Source organism: Anthonomus grandis, chromosome 10 (genome assembly GCF_022605725.1).
Source record: "Anthonomus grandis grandis chromosome 10, icAntGran1.3, whole genome shotgun sequence".
Taxonomy (NCBI): Eukaryota; Metazoa; Arthropoda; class Insecta; order Coleoptera; family Curculionidae; genus Anthonomus; species Anthonomus grandis.
The window spans coordinates 26,288,394-26,308,674 of record NC_065555.1 but is presented as its reverse complement, the minus strand read 5'-3'; the positions used below and the strand labels follow the sequence as shown (position 1 = coordinate 26,308,674).

General features: G+C 34.0%; 1 protein-coding gene across 15 annotated transcripts in view; it reads right to left on the bottom strand.

Moving 5' to 3' along the window:
- Window positions 1–20,281, bottom strand: part of LOC126741664 (voltage-dependent calcium channel type A subunit alpha-1) — a 771,245-nt gene that overhangs the window by 90,270 nt on the left and 660,694 nt on the right. For all 15 annotated transcript variants that reach the window (XM_050448203.1, XM_050448189.1, XM_050448197.1 and 12 more), the window contains 5 exons: window positions 10,683–10,865; window positions 10,503–10,591; window positions 10,300–10,450; window positions 1,824–1,951; window positions 1,560–1,762 (listed from right to left, as the gene is read on the bottom strand). In XM_050448203.1, the coding sequence (XP_050304160.1) occupies window positions 1,560–1,762; window positions 1,824–1,951; window positions 10,300–10,450; window positions 10,503–10,591; window positions 10,683–10,865 (754 nt within the window). The remainder of the gene's footprint in view (window positions 1–1,559; window positions 1,763–1,823; window positions 1,952–10,299; window positions 10,451–10,502; window positions 10,592–10,682; window positions 10,866–20,281) is intronic.

The following is a 20,281-nucleotide window of genomic DNA, read 5'->3' as shown; positions in this document are numbered from 1 at the left end:
AGTTATATATTTGTTTTTATGGTTACTTAATTTTTTTATGTAATCTATTAAAAATAGTAGAGCCGAAAGTTGTTACTTCATCTCTGAATTTACAATCCAAAGAAATAAATTCCGCATAAATTAATACATTGTTAAGTTTGAAAAATAAAAAGTTCAATTTTACATTGACGTAGTTTAAGTTCCTGTAGTGGTCTTTGATTTCTTCTTTCAGCCATTATTTTCTAGCCAGGTCTAAGGCTTTTCTACCTGCATAAGTCCTTGTTCTGCATCGCAAAGAAACGAAATTTGGCGTAAGGTGAAAATGCAATTATTTCCAAGCATTCCACTGGCTGATTGTCTGGTCTTAGTCAAAGAGCTTCTCAGGGAGAAACTTGATTCACTCTCGGTGGAAAATCTACTTTTACTTCTTTTTACTGCGTTAGATCAAATTTTTTTTCAATTTAACAACCAACCTTTTGTTTTAAACAAAAAAAAGGACTAGCATAAAAAACTAGATTTGCTGGAGACAATGGAATTTAGTAGAGCTTTTAAAAGCCCAAATTTGTCCTGTGTTAATGAAAGTTAAATTTGAATTTGATGGCCACCTAGTTTTTAATAACCTTAAATAATTCTAGACTTTCTTATTTATATGTTTATTTATATGTTAGGTATTTTGTGTATATGGTAAGTTTTAGTTAAATTTGCGTTTATTCGGGTTACATCATCTTAATTATTATAGGTCTGATGATGCTCTAGTCAAGCGAAACATGTAAACTTTGTCATTTTATTAAATATTTCTATGATGCTGTAGATTTTGTGTTTTTACCTTTTATAAAAATGTATGACCAGCATCTTTAGGAGAATGGATAAATTTTTCGAGAGAAAAAAATATATTGTGGGCTTAGAAGTCTGAGGTATAACTGTGGAGTGAGTGTGAGTGGAGAGATTAAAACAGCTATATCGAAAATGCCAAAAGGAAGTTGTAAAAGGCAAAGATAGGATCATATTGCAAATGTGATATACTGATAAGGGATTATAATCGATCTCCTAAAGATACTTTAGAACAAGTGCCCGCAAGAAGGTGATGTACTTGATGTGAAAACAAAACTCAGTAATAACACATCAATTAGTTTACTATCTGTCATATATAAAGTGTTTATAAAAATATTAACAGAAAGACTAACCAAAAAACTCCACAGCTATCAACCCAAAGTGAAAGCTGGTTTTAGGAAAGAATTTAGCACTTGAGATCATCTACAAGTTATAACAATAATCATAAAAAAGGCAAATGAATACAACCTTTCTCTTTGGATACCTTCTATAGATTGACTCCATCGAAACAGGGGATAGTCTTAAATGCGCATAACTGTCGAGTAAATTAGGCTTTAATTGAGCTTTAAAATATTGAGTATGCTCTAATCTATTAGTTCATGGGATAAGTTGGATATGTGGGAATATTTTCATTAAACAGTAAAGATAATTTAGCAGCAGTACGCACTGTAATTTTATTGCAAATGAATAAGAACTGCTATTGAACTATTGTGAAGGCATTTATATAACTATATATAAAAAATACGTACCTGCTCGCATTTTTATGGCCAGATTTTCCCTAATTAATGCAAATAAGGTGGTGGTAAAATAGACTTTCCCGTCGTCATCTACAGGCATATTCATGCGAATGAGCTTTTTGTACGCCAGCCGATTTGGACACTTGTTGCCAAACCCCAATGGTGGATCCATGTTTTTTAACATATCATACATTTCAGTGAAATGAATTTTTCCCCTAAAACAGTTTGCAAATATAAAAATAATAAATAACAAGGAACTTAATTAACGATACTTACGTAGCATTTGGATCATATTCTGCCCATATTCTTACAAATTCATCTAAATGATGTGCCCCCAATATCGACGAGTCTCTTGTTAAATAGTCAAAATTATCCATAATGACGGCAACAAATAAGTTCAACATCTAAAAACGTAATATAAGTTATACTAATCGATCATGGAAAATAATGACAATTATAGAAGATTTTGTTTATTGTACCTAAATTTGGATTTTTTTTATACGTTGAAAGACAGTAATTCTCATAGATGTCATGCTTGTTGCTCATTATATTTAAGTTAACCTCTATGGAATTCTCATTAAACAAAAACGCATTTCCACTACTACTTTCTTACAGATTTTATTAGCTCCAAATCTAATACGACTGATATTTGTTCTGCTCTACAGGGTGTTTCAGAACTATGGGATCAAACTTCTGGGGGTTGTTCAGTGCAATAGAAGAATCCATTTGAGTATAGGAACCCATGTCCGGAAATGCGTCACTACGCCACTACGGCCCTAAGACGCGTTAAAATTTGTAAAAAATATTAATTTCCTAAATAGAATCTGCTGCATTTATTTTTACCTTTTGTACATGATACATAACAACAATTGTTTAAAATCAACGCTTATCAATGTCAATTCTCAATGTCATGTTTAAAAATTTTATAGCTTACAATTTTTAAACATTTATTGCTAATGGAAACCTTTACCAATCAAGAATTGGCGGATATGCATTTGACATACGGAGCAACAAACTGCAATGCACGAGCAACATCGCGGTTGTATCATGAACGTTATCCAGAACAACAGCATCCTAGATACAAAAACTTTATTGCGGTTCATCGGCGGCTCGCTGAGACAGGCATGTTTAAGACCAAGATACATGATACTGGTGTTGCTTGAACCGTAAGAACAGTCGAATTTGAAGAAGAGGTGCTTCAGCGAGTTGCCGATGAACCATCAAATAGCACACATGACGTCGCTAAGAATATGAATACGAGTAACGCTTGTGTCTGGCGGGTACTACACGAGCAACAACTCCATCCTTACCACTTCCAGAAAGTTCAAGGTATGACTGCAGCCGATTATCATCCTAGAGTTCAATTTTGTCGGTGGCTTCTGGATCACATTATTGCACTACCAAATTTTTTACGATATGTTTTGTGGACCGATGAAGCCTCTTTCACAAGAGACGGTCTTTTTAATAGTAGGAATAGCCATGTTTGGGACGAAGAAAAGCCTTATGCAATTTTTCCAAGAAAACATCAGAATCGTTGGTCTGTCAACGTATGGGCAGGCATTGTTGATGATTATTTAATTGGGCCATACCTTCTACCGAAACGGTTAACAGGGCCTATTTATCTGCATTTCTTGAAGAAAGTTCTCCCAGAACTCCTTGAAAATGTTCCACTAAACGTTAGACAGCAAATGTGGTTTCAGCATGATGGAGCGCCGGCTCACTTTGCTTTACAAGTACGCGAGTATTTAACTCAGCGGTTTGGGCACCGTTGGATTACCAGAGGTGGAGCAGTTTCTTGGCCTCCTAGGTCACCCGATTTAACGTCGCTCGATTTTTTCTTGTGGGGACATGTAAAGTCTTTAGTCTACGAAACTCCGGTAGAATGAGAGCTAGACTTAATTGGACGGTATTAATAACAGCAGCATTTGAAATCATTCAAAACGAGGATCAAATTTTTAGTGTAGTCCGCCGAAATTATGTGCGGCGTTTAAATCGGTGTATTGAGGTTGGAGGAACATTTTGAACAATTGTTGTGATGGTATTATTTTATTTATTTTATTTTATTTCAATTACACCACTCCACAGAAAAAATTCCAATTATTGAGTGGGGGAAAAAAAATACAATATTATACAAATCACAATCCAAAACTAGAGAAAAAAAAAGAATACATTATTAATAGCAATAGTTTCCTACAATATTATACAATACTTGAATAAAAAATAATTTTGTTTATGTCTACTATCTAGGAGAAGCGTACTCTTTTAATTTCGGACAAACTGCAGTTGAATATGTCACATTGATCCTGAACAGAATTAAAAGTGCCACATGCTCTAGGTCTAGGTCTAGATAGGTAAAATGTGTCAGAATTTCTAGATGATATGCAGGGCACATGTCGTAATAAGTCTGGCGAATCAATTTTATTATTAAGAAGTTTAAATAAAAATTTCAGATCAGCAGATTTTCGCCTCTCCTCAAGACTACTAAAGGAGTACCTTTCTAGTAGGCGTTGATGTGAAAAACCAATTTCTGGGTACACTCCGTCACATTTATATGAAAGGAACTTTAAGAATTTACGCTAAACATTTTCTAGTTCATGTATATGATTCATATAAAATGGTGACCACACAGAAGAAGCATATTCCAGTATTGATCTCACATAAGAAAAATACAAAATTTTAAGACTATAGATATTATTAAAGCTATGTGCGTTCCTAATGACAAAACCCAGCATTCTGTAGCTCCGATTAACAATGTCCTGAATGTGTGGCTGAAAGGAAAGGGTGCTGTCGAATGTCACCCCCAAATCCTTGAACTCCGTTGATCTCGGGACAGTCTCACTGTCCATAGTATAGTCATACATAATCAGGTTTTTCTTCAAAGAGTAAGAAACAACTTTACACTTGGCAGCATTAAGAGGAAGATTGTTATTTTTGCACCATGCATTGAGGAGATTAATATTATTTTGCAATTCCATACAATCTAAGATACTATTGATGCCATAATATAATTTTGTATCATCCGCATATAACAAACTATTTACAGTGAGCTGTTCCGATATACTATTAATAAAATAATGTGTTGAAGAAGAGCGGCCCCAATATGGAGCCCTGTGGAACTCCAGACGTTGCAACTATCTGAGCCGAACTACGGCCATAACATTCCACGTGCTGAAGACGACCCGTAAGATAAGAGCTAAAAAAGTGTATTAGGTGAGAAGAAAAACCGTAGTTTTGGTCAAGATTATTTAGAAGAATACCATGATCCAGTCAAAAGCCTTCGAGAAGTCTGTATAAATAATGTCAAACTGTGACCTGGCATTTATTGACTCAGATATATGTTCTGTAAGACAAACTAAGTTTATGGTGGTAGATCTACCTTTCATAAATCCATGTTGACGATGATCTATAAGACCCCTCATTAAAGGAAATAAGGCCGAATGAAGAACACGTTCAAAACATTTAGAAAAGTTGTTGAGTATTGTAATTGGCCGATAGTTCTCGATGAGATTTTTATAATTTTTTTTGTGTACTGGAATTATCTTTGATGACTTCCAGAGGTTCGGGAAACATTCTTGTTTTAGAGCCAGATTAAAGAGAACTGTTAACGGTTTAACAAAAATACAAGCACAATCATATAAGAGAAAAGCTGGTATTTTATCAGGGCCAACTATTGATTTTGGCTTGATAGTCTTTAAGGCTAGTAAAACATCATTTTCAGTGAAATCAGACAAAATTATGGACTGTACATAAGGCTTTTGAGTTATATCAATATTATTTTGCGGCGATTCACCAGTAGTGTAAGAACTCTGGAAGTAATCGGCAAATGCATTGGCAACACCCTGAGGGCTACTTAACAGCTCTCTTCTCTGATCAAACATAGATTGTGGTAACGAGCTATTTTCTTTTGAGTTCTGATTTAACTTCCAAAAATTATGAGGTTTTATTTTTAACTCATCTTCAAGCCCTCTACAATATTGCTTATAAGACAGATCAATATCTCTTTTAATCTTAGAACGTAATTATTTAAATCTGGCTAAATCTTGAAGATGACCAAAACGTTTAAATTTTTTCCACTTGTTATGTTTTTCTTTTAGGGATTTCATTATCTCTGCGATAAACCATGGCGGATAGGTTCGTGATCGTTTTACAGTTTTTGGAACAAGCTCATTAAGACAGGAATAAATTTTTTGATAAAAGAGCTCCAGGGCATTATTGACATCCCCAGCGACTCCCAAATCACTCCAATCAATTCCGAGGAAGCTATCATATAAAACTCTAAGATCAGCTCTCTTAAAATTATAGAAAATATTTTCTACTTTACAAGTATTACATTTCTTGCTCTTGACGTCATTAATTCTTATGAGTAAAGATGGATGAACTGCTTCCTCCTCCACCAAAGAATCAGAGCAACCCTCCACTGTGCAAAGCTCAGAATCAGACGAGATGACAAGATCCAATATCCTACCTGAATTCCTAATAGAATTAATTTGATGCCAGTCGCAAAATTCCAAGAGGTGAATAAACTGACTTAGTCTACTGGATGAGGCAGAATTAACTGAATAAGAAGTAAACTCGGGGATATTAAAGTCACCCAAAACAAGTACTCTTTGATTATATAAATAGGTTAAAGTAGATAAATATTCAAAAATATCTTCATATACCTGGGAGTTGAGTCCGGGCGGTATATATGATAAAATAATAAACAAGACAGAAAACCAAGGAATCAACTTAGTTCCTACAATCTCGACCATATTAATAAGATTTTGAGGTAGCTTTAAATTTAAGTTAATGACTGTAAATGTTTGCTTCACGGCGAAAATAACACCGCCACCCCTCTTCTCTCTCATCTCTGCATAGTTACGATCACAGCGGTATACCGAATATTCATTTGGAAATAGTTCTGACGAAAAAATGCCATCATTCAGCCAAGACTCCGATATCGCAATAACATCGAAGTCCGTCGATACAACCGCGTTAAAAAACAACTTAGTTTTTGAACGAAGTCCCCTGGCATTCTGATAGAATATACGAAGGTCGGTGGTACATTCGCTCTGTGATTCCTCAACCGACTGCAGCCGATGACGCTCACGAGTGTCGCGAGAGGAGGAGGCCGCGATGTCCGTCCTCGGTAATTGCTACAGGGTGCCCCCAAACACATCCGATTTATATTTCGCATTGGCTTGTTTGAATGCGTAGCAGGTAGAATAATTCCACACTGCATGATTAACTGCAATATTTAATTTATATTTATTTTTTATGGAAACGCAATTATTATATTTGTAATTACTATCGATCGCTGCGACAGAACAAGCTTTAAGTTCATGTGCCCCTGCGCAAAGTGGACAAACTGTATCACCCCTGCAAAATTTCACAGAATGACCAAAACTGTTACATTTAAAACAGCGTGTTATTGATGTTGAATCATAAATAATGCAATTGTCGAGACCTACAACGATTTTTTTAAGATCTATCAACCGCTTATATGTAACATTATCCAACTGCAGAACAGCTTGGAAGATAATTGCATTTTTTCTAGTAGGCCATATTTTAAGAACGCTCATCCTAGATGTATTATTAAAAATAAACTTATTTTGAGATTTTAAATGATTTTTAAGAACTTCCTTAGAGTAATCTTCAGATAGACCAACCAATCGTACTAATGGCATAGTCGCTTTAATTTCACGAATCTCATATTCTTCAGCGAGTTTCTGATTGGCCAAAGTTTTCATTTTGTCTGCATTATTCGCTTCAATCGTAACAAGAAGACCACCATTTGAAATGTGCTTAACATGACTGAAGGTAATATTTTTATCGGATGGCTTGATGCGATTTAAAATATCCGTCTTCGTATGACTGTTATGTTGTTCAGCATTTTTGGGTTTTATGATAAGCTTCCTCTTTTGGTTGCTTAGCGCGTCGGCGTACGTGACTTGGTTGAGTTTCGGTGGATTGAAGAATGGTAAGTTTATCTTCAACAATCTGCAAGATGGATTCTTTGAATGAGGAGATATCAGTCTCCATGGACTCTCTGATGGTATTTTTAATATCATCCAGTGGAAAGTGGCGGCAAGATGGACAACGCCAACTCAATCCGGGAACCGTAGTTATAAGATTTATAGCGTCACCCGGTATTCGCATGCATTCAGCATGGTACCGTCGCTGACAGGGACCTGCACAGCCTATAGGCGGCTTGTTTCGAGACGAGCCCGCCGCCAAGTTGCAGAAACCACACAAGGACATCGCCCAATGTGTGTGAATTAGAACATTGTTAGAACATACAGTAGCGGCCAAAAGTAGAGAAACTTTTGATTATTTTTAAAAAAATATTGATAGATTACTTTTTAAAAATATATTTTATTGTTTTAGGTGGAACACAAATACAACATAAAAAATAAATAACTAGTGTATAAGAAAATTATTTATAAACCCACAAAAAATTTTTTTTTAATTTTTTAAGCGGTCAAAAGTAGAGAAACTTAAGCAAAATATTACAAATACTTAAAATAAACCTAATATTTGGTAGCAAAACCTTTGTTTTTAATAACTTCTGCACATCTTCTGGGCATCGACTCGCAACAATTTTACAATTTTTTCTTCTGGTATTTCCTGCCAGGCCTGCGATAATGCGCAAAACAGTTCTTCTTTGTTTTTAAATTTTTCGGGATATTTACGCCTAACATCTAACTCCAATTGTTCCCATAGGTTTTCAATGGGATTTAAGTCGGGGCTTTGTGGAGGCCAGGCTAAAACGTTGAGCTGTTCCTCCGCAAAAAAATCTTTAACAATTTTAGCTGTATGTTTAGGATCATTATCCTGTTGAAATTTCCAAATTAGTGGAAGGTTTTCTTCGGCGTAAGGTATCATATGATTCTTGAGGATCTGTAAATATTGATATCTGTCCATAATACCCTCAACTTTTATTAGCGGACCTAGTCCATGCCCAGAAAAAGAACCCCATACCATGACATTACCTCCACCATGTTTTATGGTTGGCCTAGTGTATTTAGGATTGAATCTTTGATGTGGGGGACGCCTTACATACTTTATTCCATCCGACCCAAATAAATTAAATTTACTTTCATCGGACCAAAGTATGTTTTTCCATTGGTTATAAGTCCAAGTGGAATGTTCTCTAGCAAATTTTAAACGAGCATGCCGATTTTTCTTGGAAATGAATGGTTTCTTTGCCGGTCGTCTGGCTTGGAGGTTTCCTTCGCCTAAGCGTCTTCTTATGGAACGGATGGATAGTGAAATGGAAGGGTTTCCTTTCTTAATATCCACGGCAGTAAAGAAAGGATTTTTTTGGGAACATCTTCTTATTACTTTATCATCTGAAGGAGTAGTCTTTCGCGGCCTTCCGGTCTTAGGTTTAATTAAAGAACCTCCACGTTCTTTGTACATCTTGATTTGTTTAGATATAACACTTTTATTAAGCTTTAAATCAATTGCAATTTGATTTTGTTTCAATCCATCTTGATATTTTTTTATAATTAGTTCTTTTAACTGAACTGACAAATGAATACCTCGTGGCATCTTACTCGACTAATACTAACACACGACTAAAATATTATTCTCTTTATTCAAAAACTGTTTGTTTAGGAATGATCGGAAAAAAAGTTTCTCTACTTATGGCCGCAAAAAAATGAAAAATATTTAGGTATTTTCGTCATGTGTTAAAGAATGTGTTTATTTTTATATCATTATAAGTAACTTAAGGTACCCAATGATTTAGTGATGAAATTAAAACTTTTTATTTAACCTATTAATTAATTTTTTAAAAAATTAAAAGTTTCTCTACATTTGGCCGCTACTGTATATTTAGGCAAATAAATAAACCACGTAATTTGGGTTGAATATGTATGAGGAAAGTGATAGCAAATCACTTACCCATTAGGAGTGGTCAATACTTAGATTTTCTACAAAAATCTGTTAACCATAAAACACTCGCACAGGCTTTACTTCCTTATTATTATTATATTAATCATAAACACGCGTACTACGCAAAGAAAATTTTGTTTGTATATACAAAATTTTCTAAAAATTTTCTTTCTTTTTTAAATTTTTTAAGATTTGTATATACAAAAGGTAAAAATAAATGCATCAGATCCTATTTAGGTAATTAATATTTTTTCAAAATTAAACGCGTCTTAGGGTAGTAGTGGCGTAGTGACACATTTCCGGACATGGGTTCCTATACTCAAATGGATTCTACTATTGCACTGAACAACCCCTAGAGGTTTGATCCCATAGTTCTGAAACACCCTGTAGACCTAGTCTGATCAGTAGGATACTAGTTTGAAGGAAAGAGGTTCAGATACAGAACAAGGATTAAAAGTATCCCGAAGAATTTATATATCTTATATTTATAAGAATATTTATATTCTCGTAGTCGTGAGTGATCGCATTTTTGTAGTGAAGTGTGTACATAATTTTTTTTGACTATTTGCGATTGTTTTAATTTACACTAATGAATGGGAAAAAATACTACGATATATGATTTTCTGATTAATATCTAATCCCTTATTAAGTTTAGCAAAAAAAAATAATAATAAGAATATAAATATATATTCCTGGTTAAATTCTAGGTGAGAGCAGGGTATTTTTTATTAAGATGATATAATAATTTTCCAGAGTACGATAGTAGCAAAAAAAAATTTTAAGCTTTTAATATATTTAATATTATATATATACATCCGAGTTTTGCTACTGCCTTTCAAGGTTTTAAATGTAGTTTTACCAAATTAGTACTTACCAGAAAGGAGCAGAAGAAGATAAATGATACAAAGTACATATATGCTAAATTGGATCCACATTCTTTGGGTCCTTTGCCAGTATCTGGATCACAGTCTTGTCCTTTTACACATGAAAGCATTATACTAGGCCAATTTTCTCCTGTTGCACACCTGGAATAAATTTCATAAAAAATTTGTTATTTGCTACTTAAAAAACATTTACCTGAATAGTAACATAAGTCCCTGTATAAAGTCTCGAAAATTGTTGTGGCGGGTTATCGATTCACTGGGCAGGTTAATGTTTCCGAAAACCTATTAAATTGGATTGAATGTGAAAAGTAAACATAAAAATCTTTCACTTTAATAATTTCAAAAATAAACAACAATAGAAACATATTTGTACCTGCATCCCAATTATGGCATAAATAAAGAACAGCATTGCTATTAGAAGACAAACATATGGAAGAGCTTTGAAGCTTTGAACGAATGTCCAAAGTAAAATCCTAATCGTGTATCCTTGACGAAGGAGTTTTATCAACCTGGCGGCGCGAAAAAGTCTTAAAAAACCTACGTTGATGAAGTTGTCCTGAAAGTTAATAAGATTGGTTAGAAAATGAATCATTAAGGCAAACTATCTCAGAATACAGTTTTATATTAAATAGTTTCAAAAGTTTTGTTTTATTTTTTTTTTCTAAAGCTTGTACTTTCTAAATAGGTCCCTAAAATATTCTACAAAAATACCTACATGAACTATCTAAGAAAAACTTCAGAAATAAGCTAAGATAATTTATTAGATTCTATTTAATTGGACTATTTTTTATACATTATTAATAAAATTGGGCAAACGTTAATTTTTTTAGGGACGTTGAACTGGTGGATGATGTAAATCTTTTCAGGATAATAAAAATTACTGTAATATACACATGACAACGTCTATTTTAATTATTCCGAATTGAAAGGTATAACTGGAAGTAGATTTTAGAGACAGTTTTAAATCACGAATCTTAAATTATTATGGCGTAAAGTTTAATATGTTGAAGTACCACTATTATATATCATTTCAACGACGCTGAATAATACAGGAACTCTATCACAGTCAGGGAAACTCAATGAGTAGTACAAGTAAACATGATATTCACTAACCATTGACATCTTGATATTTTCTTAAACTAGGACCATAACAGGCTTTATTAGGAGGTATTAACTGAAGTGCTAAACTTGTCAACCTAGAGTGCTGCTTTTTGAAAACTGTTAAGTCATTATTGTCCGCAAAAGTTTTGAGAATAAACTTAGTCTGACAGCAATTTACGTTACGAAATTGAATCTGTTCGATGATCAGCAATGGAATGCGGAATAAAACTCTAAAAACTCTTCTTAGCACACACTTCTTCAGTTATAAAGAACTTAGGTTGCTAACTTTAACCTGTGCTAGACCTATCTAGACTAAGAAAGTTTGAACTGAACATTGATCTCAATGAAAGAAATTTGTATTCTTACTGCAATTCTGCATTCTGAATGCATTACTCAGTAGGCTGGAGCGAAATTTTTTTTTCATAATTCCTTAAAGCCTATGTGTAGAAAAGTTGCCTTTTACTACCAGTATTCACCAAAAAAAATCTCAGTTCAATCAACCTAAAACTTCTACTGCCCAAACAGCTTTAAAAATTGGAATTTTCCCAATAGTAAAATATATATATATATAATTTTTTATTATTTTTAATAATATCTTATTAGTAATTATTACTGGATATTTACGTAAAGAAGGTATTACAAAAGATTCCCAGAACCAAACAGCAACTCAATATAACGACCCTGAAACAATACTACATGTTCTTTGACACCGCGTTGCGCCGGCTAAGTGCCAACGAGGCAAACAAAGATTAAAGTAAGATAGTTAAAAGATAAGGGAATAATTACTACAGAGAATTCATCAAAAATTGTCGACCGCAGTAAAATTCGAAGAGAAAGGGCAAAATCTCGATCTGACCTCAAGAGAAAAGATAAAGAAAAAGGTTCTGAATTCGTATATGGAATATATTTCGATGGAAGAAAAGACCAAACGTTAGTTCAAACTAATGAAGAACGAATTTCGTCCAACAAAACGAAGATTGAGGAGCATATAGTCCTAGTTCCAGAACCAGGATCCAAATACATTGGTCATTTGACACCTGCATCTGGCAATTCGCAAAGTATAAAGAGAAGCATTCTAGAATTTTTGGAGCATAATTTTGACATTTCTAATTTATGGGCTATAGGTTGTGATAGTATAGCAGTAAATACTGGTAATAAGAATGAAATTATTAGACAGTTTGAGCTCTCGCTAAATCGATCCCTACAATGGTTTGTTTGCCTATTACATGTAAACGAACTACCTTTAAGACATTTGCTGCAACATTTGGACGGAAAAACCACTGGCCCCTAAAGGATTTCGTGGCGAGATAAAGCAATTAGAAAAATGAGAAACCTTACAACCTACAAATTTTAAAAGGATACAAATTACTTTGCCTGAAATTAGTGCTAATCAACTTAGCACCGACCAACAATACCTATATGAAATTTGTAATGCCATTTCAAAAGGTAACATCTCTTTGAACTTGTCGAAAAGGAATCCTGGTAAAATGGCTCATTCCAAATGGCTTACGACCGCAAACCGGATTTTACGAATGTATGTCTCCACAGAGAAACCATCACAAAATATAAGTATTCTAACAGAATATGTCATGAAAGTGTATGCCACCACATGGTTTTCAATCAAAATCCAACCATTATGTCGTCATGGGAGCAAGCATCTATTTGGTATGATTGAAAAATCAAGATTTTTACCAGAAGATTTAATAAAAATCATAGACCCAGTAATTCAAAGGAACGGCTATGTTGGTCATCCTGAAAATCTCTTATTGGCTATGTTGGTTGCAAAACAGTGAGAGGTCTCAGAAAATTATTCAAGTGTAGGAAAACAGCAAACCAACAGGAAATTGGTTTCAGAAAATAGGTTTGATTTAAAAAAAAAAAGTGTCAGTTGCTGTATGTGGAAATACAGCAAGGGATTGATTTATAAGAGCACGAATTGCTTCTAGAGCTAGTTTGCCAGTATTCGAGTCAAAAAGTCAATACCTTCAAGTTTTTAATGAAAATTAATCACAAAAGTACAAATAAGGGTGAGAGGGTGGTGGAACTCGATATGCAGCTACCTCCACGAGGTGAGTTCTGGGTTACTTCTATCAAAAATAACAGATTTTTGATAAAAATAAGCGAAGAGCTGCATCACGGCTATAAAAAATATTTTCTTTAACTAATGAAATTTCAAGGTCAAATGGGCAGTAGAAGATGGCAATATTTTAAGCCACTTATTTTTTCTAGAATAGACCATTATACTAGGCAACTTTTTCACATATAGGTCAACTGATTTAAGGAATTTTTTTTTCGATGCCGTTTTCACTCAACCCTATTACTCAGCCATTTTTTGAATCCTATGGATTTTTCCTAAATTCTCACTAAGAAATAGTATACACCATTTTAGAATGGTGATACAAGTCTTTTGTATACCATTTACGTCCTCAAGCTGTTATTTCACTGGCAAATGCTGTTTTTAAAAAATTGTGTTTGTTAAAAGTCGCACGATTTCAATTCAGGAAATTATTGGCAGTGATCGATGTATTAAAAGCAATTGTTGGTTAAAAACCGATGAGAAGTATAGGTCAATGAGGTGGTCGATATCGTGTAGCAAACGCCAAGTTCCCTCGACGAACCAAAAGCGTTAAAAAACTAAAGTTAAACTTTTCCAAATTTGGTTTTTCTGGGAGCCTATACTCCCTCCTTAATAATATATTTCGAATGATGAATTTTCAGCAATTTTTGATCGTGTAACTTATGTGTACCAGTCATATCCACATACCGTCATTTCAAATGAAATAATTTCTCTAGCTATTCAGCGCCGTGACATGTAAACAGCAAAGGCTATTTTAAATAAGTTTTCTGAACTTTGGAACAAACCTCGTATGTCGTTTACTATGATTAATTTACGATAAGCAGATAATGCACTACTTTTTGTAAAGAGCACCAATTTTCTTAAGAGTTATCAAATATAATCATTATGAAATAAACTTAGATACAAAAATTGGATACAAAAATTAAATAGTTTAGCAAAATTTAAGTTAATCTCATTTTTTGTTAAAGAAATTTGTTAACAATATTTATAGGACACCCTTTGTAGTGAATATTAAAAATAATATTGCAAATAACCGGAATAAATTTTGGAATTCTATTAAGAATCAATTTGTAATATAACTGAAAGATTTGTAATACACACATTCTTTTGCGGACTATTTTCCAAGATCTTTTTCACTCGCGAGATACTCGCAGCATTAAATAAATTGAAGCAAAAATTTACAACTGGTTCGGATCTCATTACTGCAGTTATTATTAGAGATTGCAGACATATTTTCACTAAGGCTTAAATTATTTTGTTTAACTTGTCTTCTTACATGCTCTCTCCCTGTTTTATGGAAAGTCTCCAAAGTATGCCCTGTATTTAAAAAAGGTGATAGACGTGATAGGCCTGCATCTATTATTTGTAATTTCTGTAAGGTTTTCGAGTTTCGATTTCATAATATATCTTATGGTATTCAGAAAATTGCCGAAGCCACAAATATCGATGGTCAAGTTGATGTCAACTACTTTGACTTTACAAAAGCTTTTCGTCAGTTGGATGGTAGTTTACCTTTGAGTAAACTAAGTAACCATCTGTGCTTAGGCCATTATTCTTTAATTATTTTATTGATAATATGGTGGAAAATCAGAACGCTTTAGGATATTATAGTATTTTCTTAAAAATCCTAAAAGATCTTCCTGGAAATTCTCTTTCTGCACTGGTACTTCCCCCTAACTCCTCTTTTGCTAGAGGAAGTTTTCCCTTTTGGCTTAAGTTTGCCAATATAATACTCGTTCACAAGGGTGGTGACTCTCGTGATCCGTAGAACTATAGACCAATTTCATTACCTTCCACTCTGTCCAAAGTAGTAGAACGTCTAGTTAACATACGGATCACAAAGTTTTTTACTGACTTCAGCATCTTAAGCAAAAATCAGTTGAGCTTTGAATAGCAAAACACCACTGCAGATTCTGTATTCCACTTTACGAGGACTCTTCTTAAATCCTCGAACCAGCGCATGTCTGCGGCAGCGGTGTTCTCTGATTTATAAAAAGCGTTCGATTATGTCAGTCACAGAATACTGCTGTCTTTGCTTAATAAGTATGGCTTCCAAGGTGAGCTTGCATGGATTAAGTATTATCAAGTATTATCTATCAGACAGGACATAGTCGGTCTCTATCAAGGGCAGAGCATCGGGTAGCAAAATCAGTACTTGTGGTATTCCTTAGGGGTCTGTGTTAGGCCCAACTCTCTTCCTGATTTAAATCAATGATTTGCTAAACCTTGATAGTTCAGGAGTGATTGAAGCGTTTGCTATGGTCACTGGACGTGAACAACCGCGTCGATCTGCAAAATATTATTGCTCTTGACGTTCAAAAAATGGTGTGATGCTAATCAACCAGCTCTTAACCCAAGGGATATGCGCTTGGAAAGTATTGCCATTGAGACTAAAATTTTGAAGGTTGTTAAAGATTCTGAACATCTGTGCTTAAACATAGATTACACGTTAAAATTCGACTCCCATGTGAGCTGGCTCCTGGTTGCTATAGCGTAAAGGTAACTGCAAGGGAACTTGGTCCCGTTATTGCACAAACTAGTTATTTTGCCTTGGTGCAATCACATTTAAAATACTGTATTCCATTCTGGGGTTTCTGTACATAATAGCTTTTTAAATGCTTTTTTGTAGAACAAAGAAGGGCTGTTGGGTCATTGTGTCTGGTTTATCCACATTCCCATTGCAACCAACAATTTACTGAAAATAAAATCCTCACCCTAGCAACTCTTTTTGTTTTGGAAATAGTGTATATTGTTCAAACATTTTTTTTAAATGGCAGATCTTATTAAACACGACAGGAACATGATTTATGTTTGCCTATTCCTCACTTTAGTTACATAAAGGACACCATTATTTATATGGGCATTAAAATGTATAACCACTTACGCGTTCGTTGTATTAGGAATTTGAAAATGTTTTGACAGAAGTGCAAAAACCATTTAATTGACCATGCGTTTTATTCTGTTGATGAATATTTTTTGTTTAATCTCGAGTAGCATCTAGTCTCTATTAAGCTTTTAAGATTCTGTAATTTGACTAACAATTGTATTATTTCTGTCATTGTTAAATGCTGCTGTCCTTGTGAGTTCTATACATCTATATTGTTTTATTGTATATCTTATAGAACTTAATATTGTAGGTATGTCTTTTAAGCTTTGTCAATAAGATGATATAGGTTGTAGTTCTTGAATATTCAGTATATCATCTATCTTTCTCTCTAATATGCAGTGCTTTCATTTCAAAATAAACCATCCTCAATAGCTTAAGAAATATGAGCCGGTATTTTTCGTCAGTGAAGAGGTCACAGTAATGTACTGCAAGGGCAAATTGTGACAAATACTGAAATAAGATCATGGTTTCGAGATAGTCGAAGAACCTCTATGTACGACGGCGCATTTTGGAATTTCCTATTGAACCAGAAACTGCTCCTATTACGGGAGGGATGGTTTGGGATGACCTAAGCTTAATAAGCCCAGGTTAATTATAACATTGCAGTTACTTCGAGATGCAATGTCAAAAATGTCCAATGTCCTACGCGCGTTTGCCCAATATTTTCTCTCTTCCTCTGAAAATCATGGATTCAAACAGTAGTACAACCGTGTTCCGAACATAAACGGAATATTTCGTGGTTTGGTCATTGAAGTCAGCAAGAATGAGGATTTGTATCATCCTGCCTTGATGTTTTCTGTGCAAGCTTCTCTACCTCACATTTAAAATACCACAATATAGAAACACAATCTGCCTCAATTTAACTTTGGGACGGCCAACTTTCCACTTCTGTAACATCTAATATTGACTGGTCTACGGTGGTATGTCGTAAAAATGTTGATGCATGCTATAGCGAATTTTATGATATCCTTAACAACACCTTTGGTGCATTAACTCCTTTGAAGCATAATTAACAATATTTTTAAAAATAGTTAGTAATCGTACTGATAGCTATCGCCACAAATTTAATACAAAACAATAAAATATTAAGCTCGAGAGGCATTCAAAATCTATGTCATTAGAAGCAATCTCTAAGGACCCTCTCTCTTTTTGATCCTTCAGAGCAAGGAGAAGCCAGTCTTTAGTGGGGGTACTGCCAATATTATTTCAATATTTGCATACGTATATTTGCGTATAAAGATTCTAATCGAGCAGATGAAACCTATTCTTACTCTTATTCCTCGGATTATGTTGAAGTTTCCCCGTCAATTTCTGCTGATAAAATTGCAGTTGCAGATGAAATATTAAAAGGCAAAATGATCGCTGGCCCAGATGAAATTCCCGGTTTCATAGCTAAAGATTGCATTTATTCTGTGTAACCCCTTATAACATCTTTTTAACGTAATCCTCAGAACTAGCCAGTTTCCTTTTATTCTCAGTTTCCTTTTATTTTATTTAAACTGCCAAAGTACTTACAACATACAAGTTACCATATACAAGAAAGATGACCTACAGAATATTGAAAATTATTCTCCCCTATCTATTTTATGTAACTTTCCAAAATCTTTGAAATAATCATGTACAATTTTACATTTCTTCAGTTCAACCGAAACTATCGATAGATGAACATGGTTTCTTTACCAAAATATAACCAATAAGTAATCTTTGTACCTTGTTCCGCTTTCTCTCCTCTGCCCTTGATGAAAAAAGTCAAGTTGATATAATATACCGGGTGGTGCGTCACCGAGCGGAATTTTAAGGGGGTCAATTATTGACTTCCCTGTACATTTTATAGAAAAAATGTAAGATAACTTTTTGAAGATTAATTGACTTTAATTGACCCTCTTAAAATTTACATGGGATTTCCTATGTTCCGCTCGGCGACGCACCACCCGGTATACTGACTTCAGTAAAGCCTTTGACCAAATAGATCACTAGATCTTATTGGAAAAGTTGAGAAAACTGTTAACTGCTTTGTTATCATCCTATCTCATTGGTCGTCAATAATTTGTCGATATTGAAGGTTACAACTCAAAATTCTTTATGCCTACCTCTGGAGTTCCACAGGGGTCAAATCCAGGTACACTGCTATTCAACCTGTATGTCAATAACGTGATTTCAAGTATCTCTTGCTGCAAACTAGCCTATGCTGACGATTTGAAAATCTTCTGGCGTGTCACGGACGAGATGAATTGCTTATTGCGGCAAAGCAATATTAACCTGGATAAGGATTGGTGTGATCGCAATCATCTAAGCCTTAACGTTTTTAATTGCTATGTTATCTCTTATCATAGAATCACAACTCCAATAATATTTAACTATACCATTGCCAATCTCACTGTATGCAGAACGAAATGGTTTACGGACCTAGGAATTCTTTCCTAGCAATCTCTGGTTTGGTATACATCTTAAGAATGCCATATTAATTTCCGTAAATATATGCAAAGGTACTTTTTACTTTTAGAGAGGATTGTGCCTATCCGGTTAGTGGTTATAATCACAAACGTCTGTTATCTTGGTTGAACTTAGCTCTTGTTTTGAGGAGAGAGACTCACTCTGTGGCATTCTTCTGGAAATTGCTTGCAATGGTCACATAGATTCTCCAACTCTTCTTGGTCATATTTCTTTGCAGGTGCTGTGCCCTTCCTTTAGAACAAATATTACTTTTGCTCTTGACCGTGCTAGAACCAACGTTAAATATCTAGATCCTATTTTTATTATGTGTAAAAACTTCAACAATACAAATTGCTTCCACCTGTAAGATCTTTTAATGCTTTCTGAGGCAACTAGTTTTACAAGTGATCTTGAGGATTGTTACACAGTGATTGTAGGTTAGGTTGATGTTATCTCTTTGAATAATTGAGTCTATAGTATAGTTTTTTTGGTTAGTTTTTAGTACTTTGTGTGTTATAGTTTACCATTGCTAATTTTGATTTTCCTCTTCTCTGGCCTGTTGGAAAATAAAGATAAATAAATAAAAATAAATATTTCGCCCATCGGACACCTTTAAGATTAAAAGGTAGGAATGGCCTTAGGCCCTCCAATGAAGGCATAACAGTTGAATGATGCTCTGCTGTTTACCTGGGATGATTTACCTTAGAATCAAATCATCAAAAGCAAAAAAAAAAAAAAAGCAATCAAATCAGAAAATGGCAGTGACAACACATTGTTAGATTTGGTTCAGAGTTCTAAAAATCCAGATGCTTGTTATTTAAATTGGTAGTAGTGCATTATCAATGGTGATTTTGCTTGGGCTATATAAACCTGGAAACTTGTTAACAAAATGGTAGAAAGATGGCATGCATTTTAATTTAGAATATATCATGAAACTTTTCTTGAAATAAAGGAATTTTAAGTTAACTGAATAACCAAAAAAATATAAATAAGAAAATTCAATTGAAAGTATAATCTATAAAAACTTTTAGGATGTTATTTAATTTCTTTCTAACAATATCTTAATAAGAACGTCCTCTCCTTTTAAACGTGTTGCCCCAATTCTCTTAATAATGTATGGAAAAATATTATTTGTTGCTTATTGATGGTACTATTAAGGAATAGTACTAGAGAGGACAAACGAATTTTTAAAATGTTTGAGTTATTTTTAGTTTGATATTTAAACTTAAAAAGAAATTCAGATTTTACGAAAGAATTATGACTGAAAGTACGCTTTATTAAATAAAATTTGTTAAATGGCCAAAAGTCATTACATTTAAGAACTGTACCTCTTTTAAAAAAACTTATTCTTATTAATAAAAAAAATGGTCATTAATTCTTTACCATAAAAGCAGCATGCTAGTATACTTTTGACGTCTTCAATAACGAGAAAATATTGCTGCAAATTCTCTGAGATTATAGAAAATACTCGATG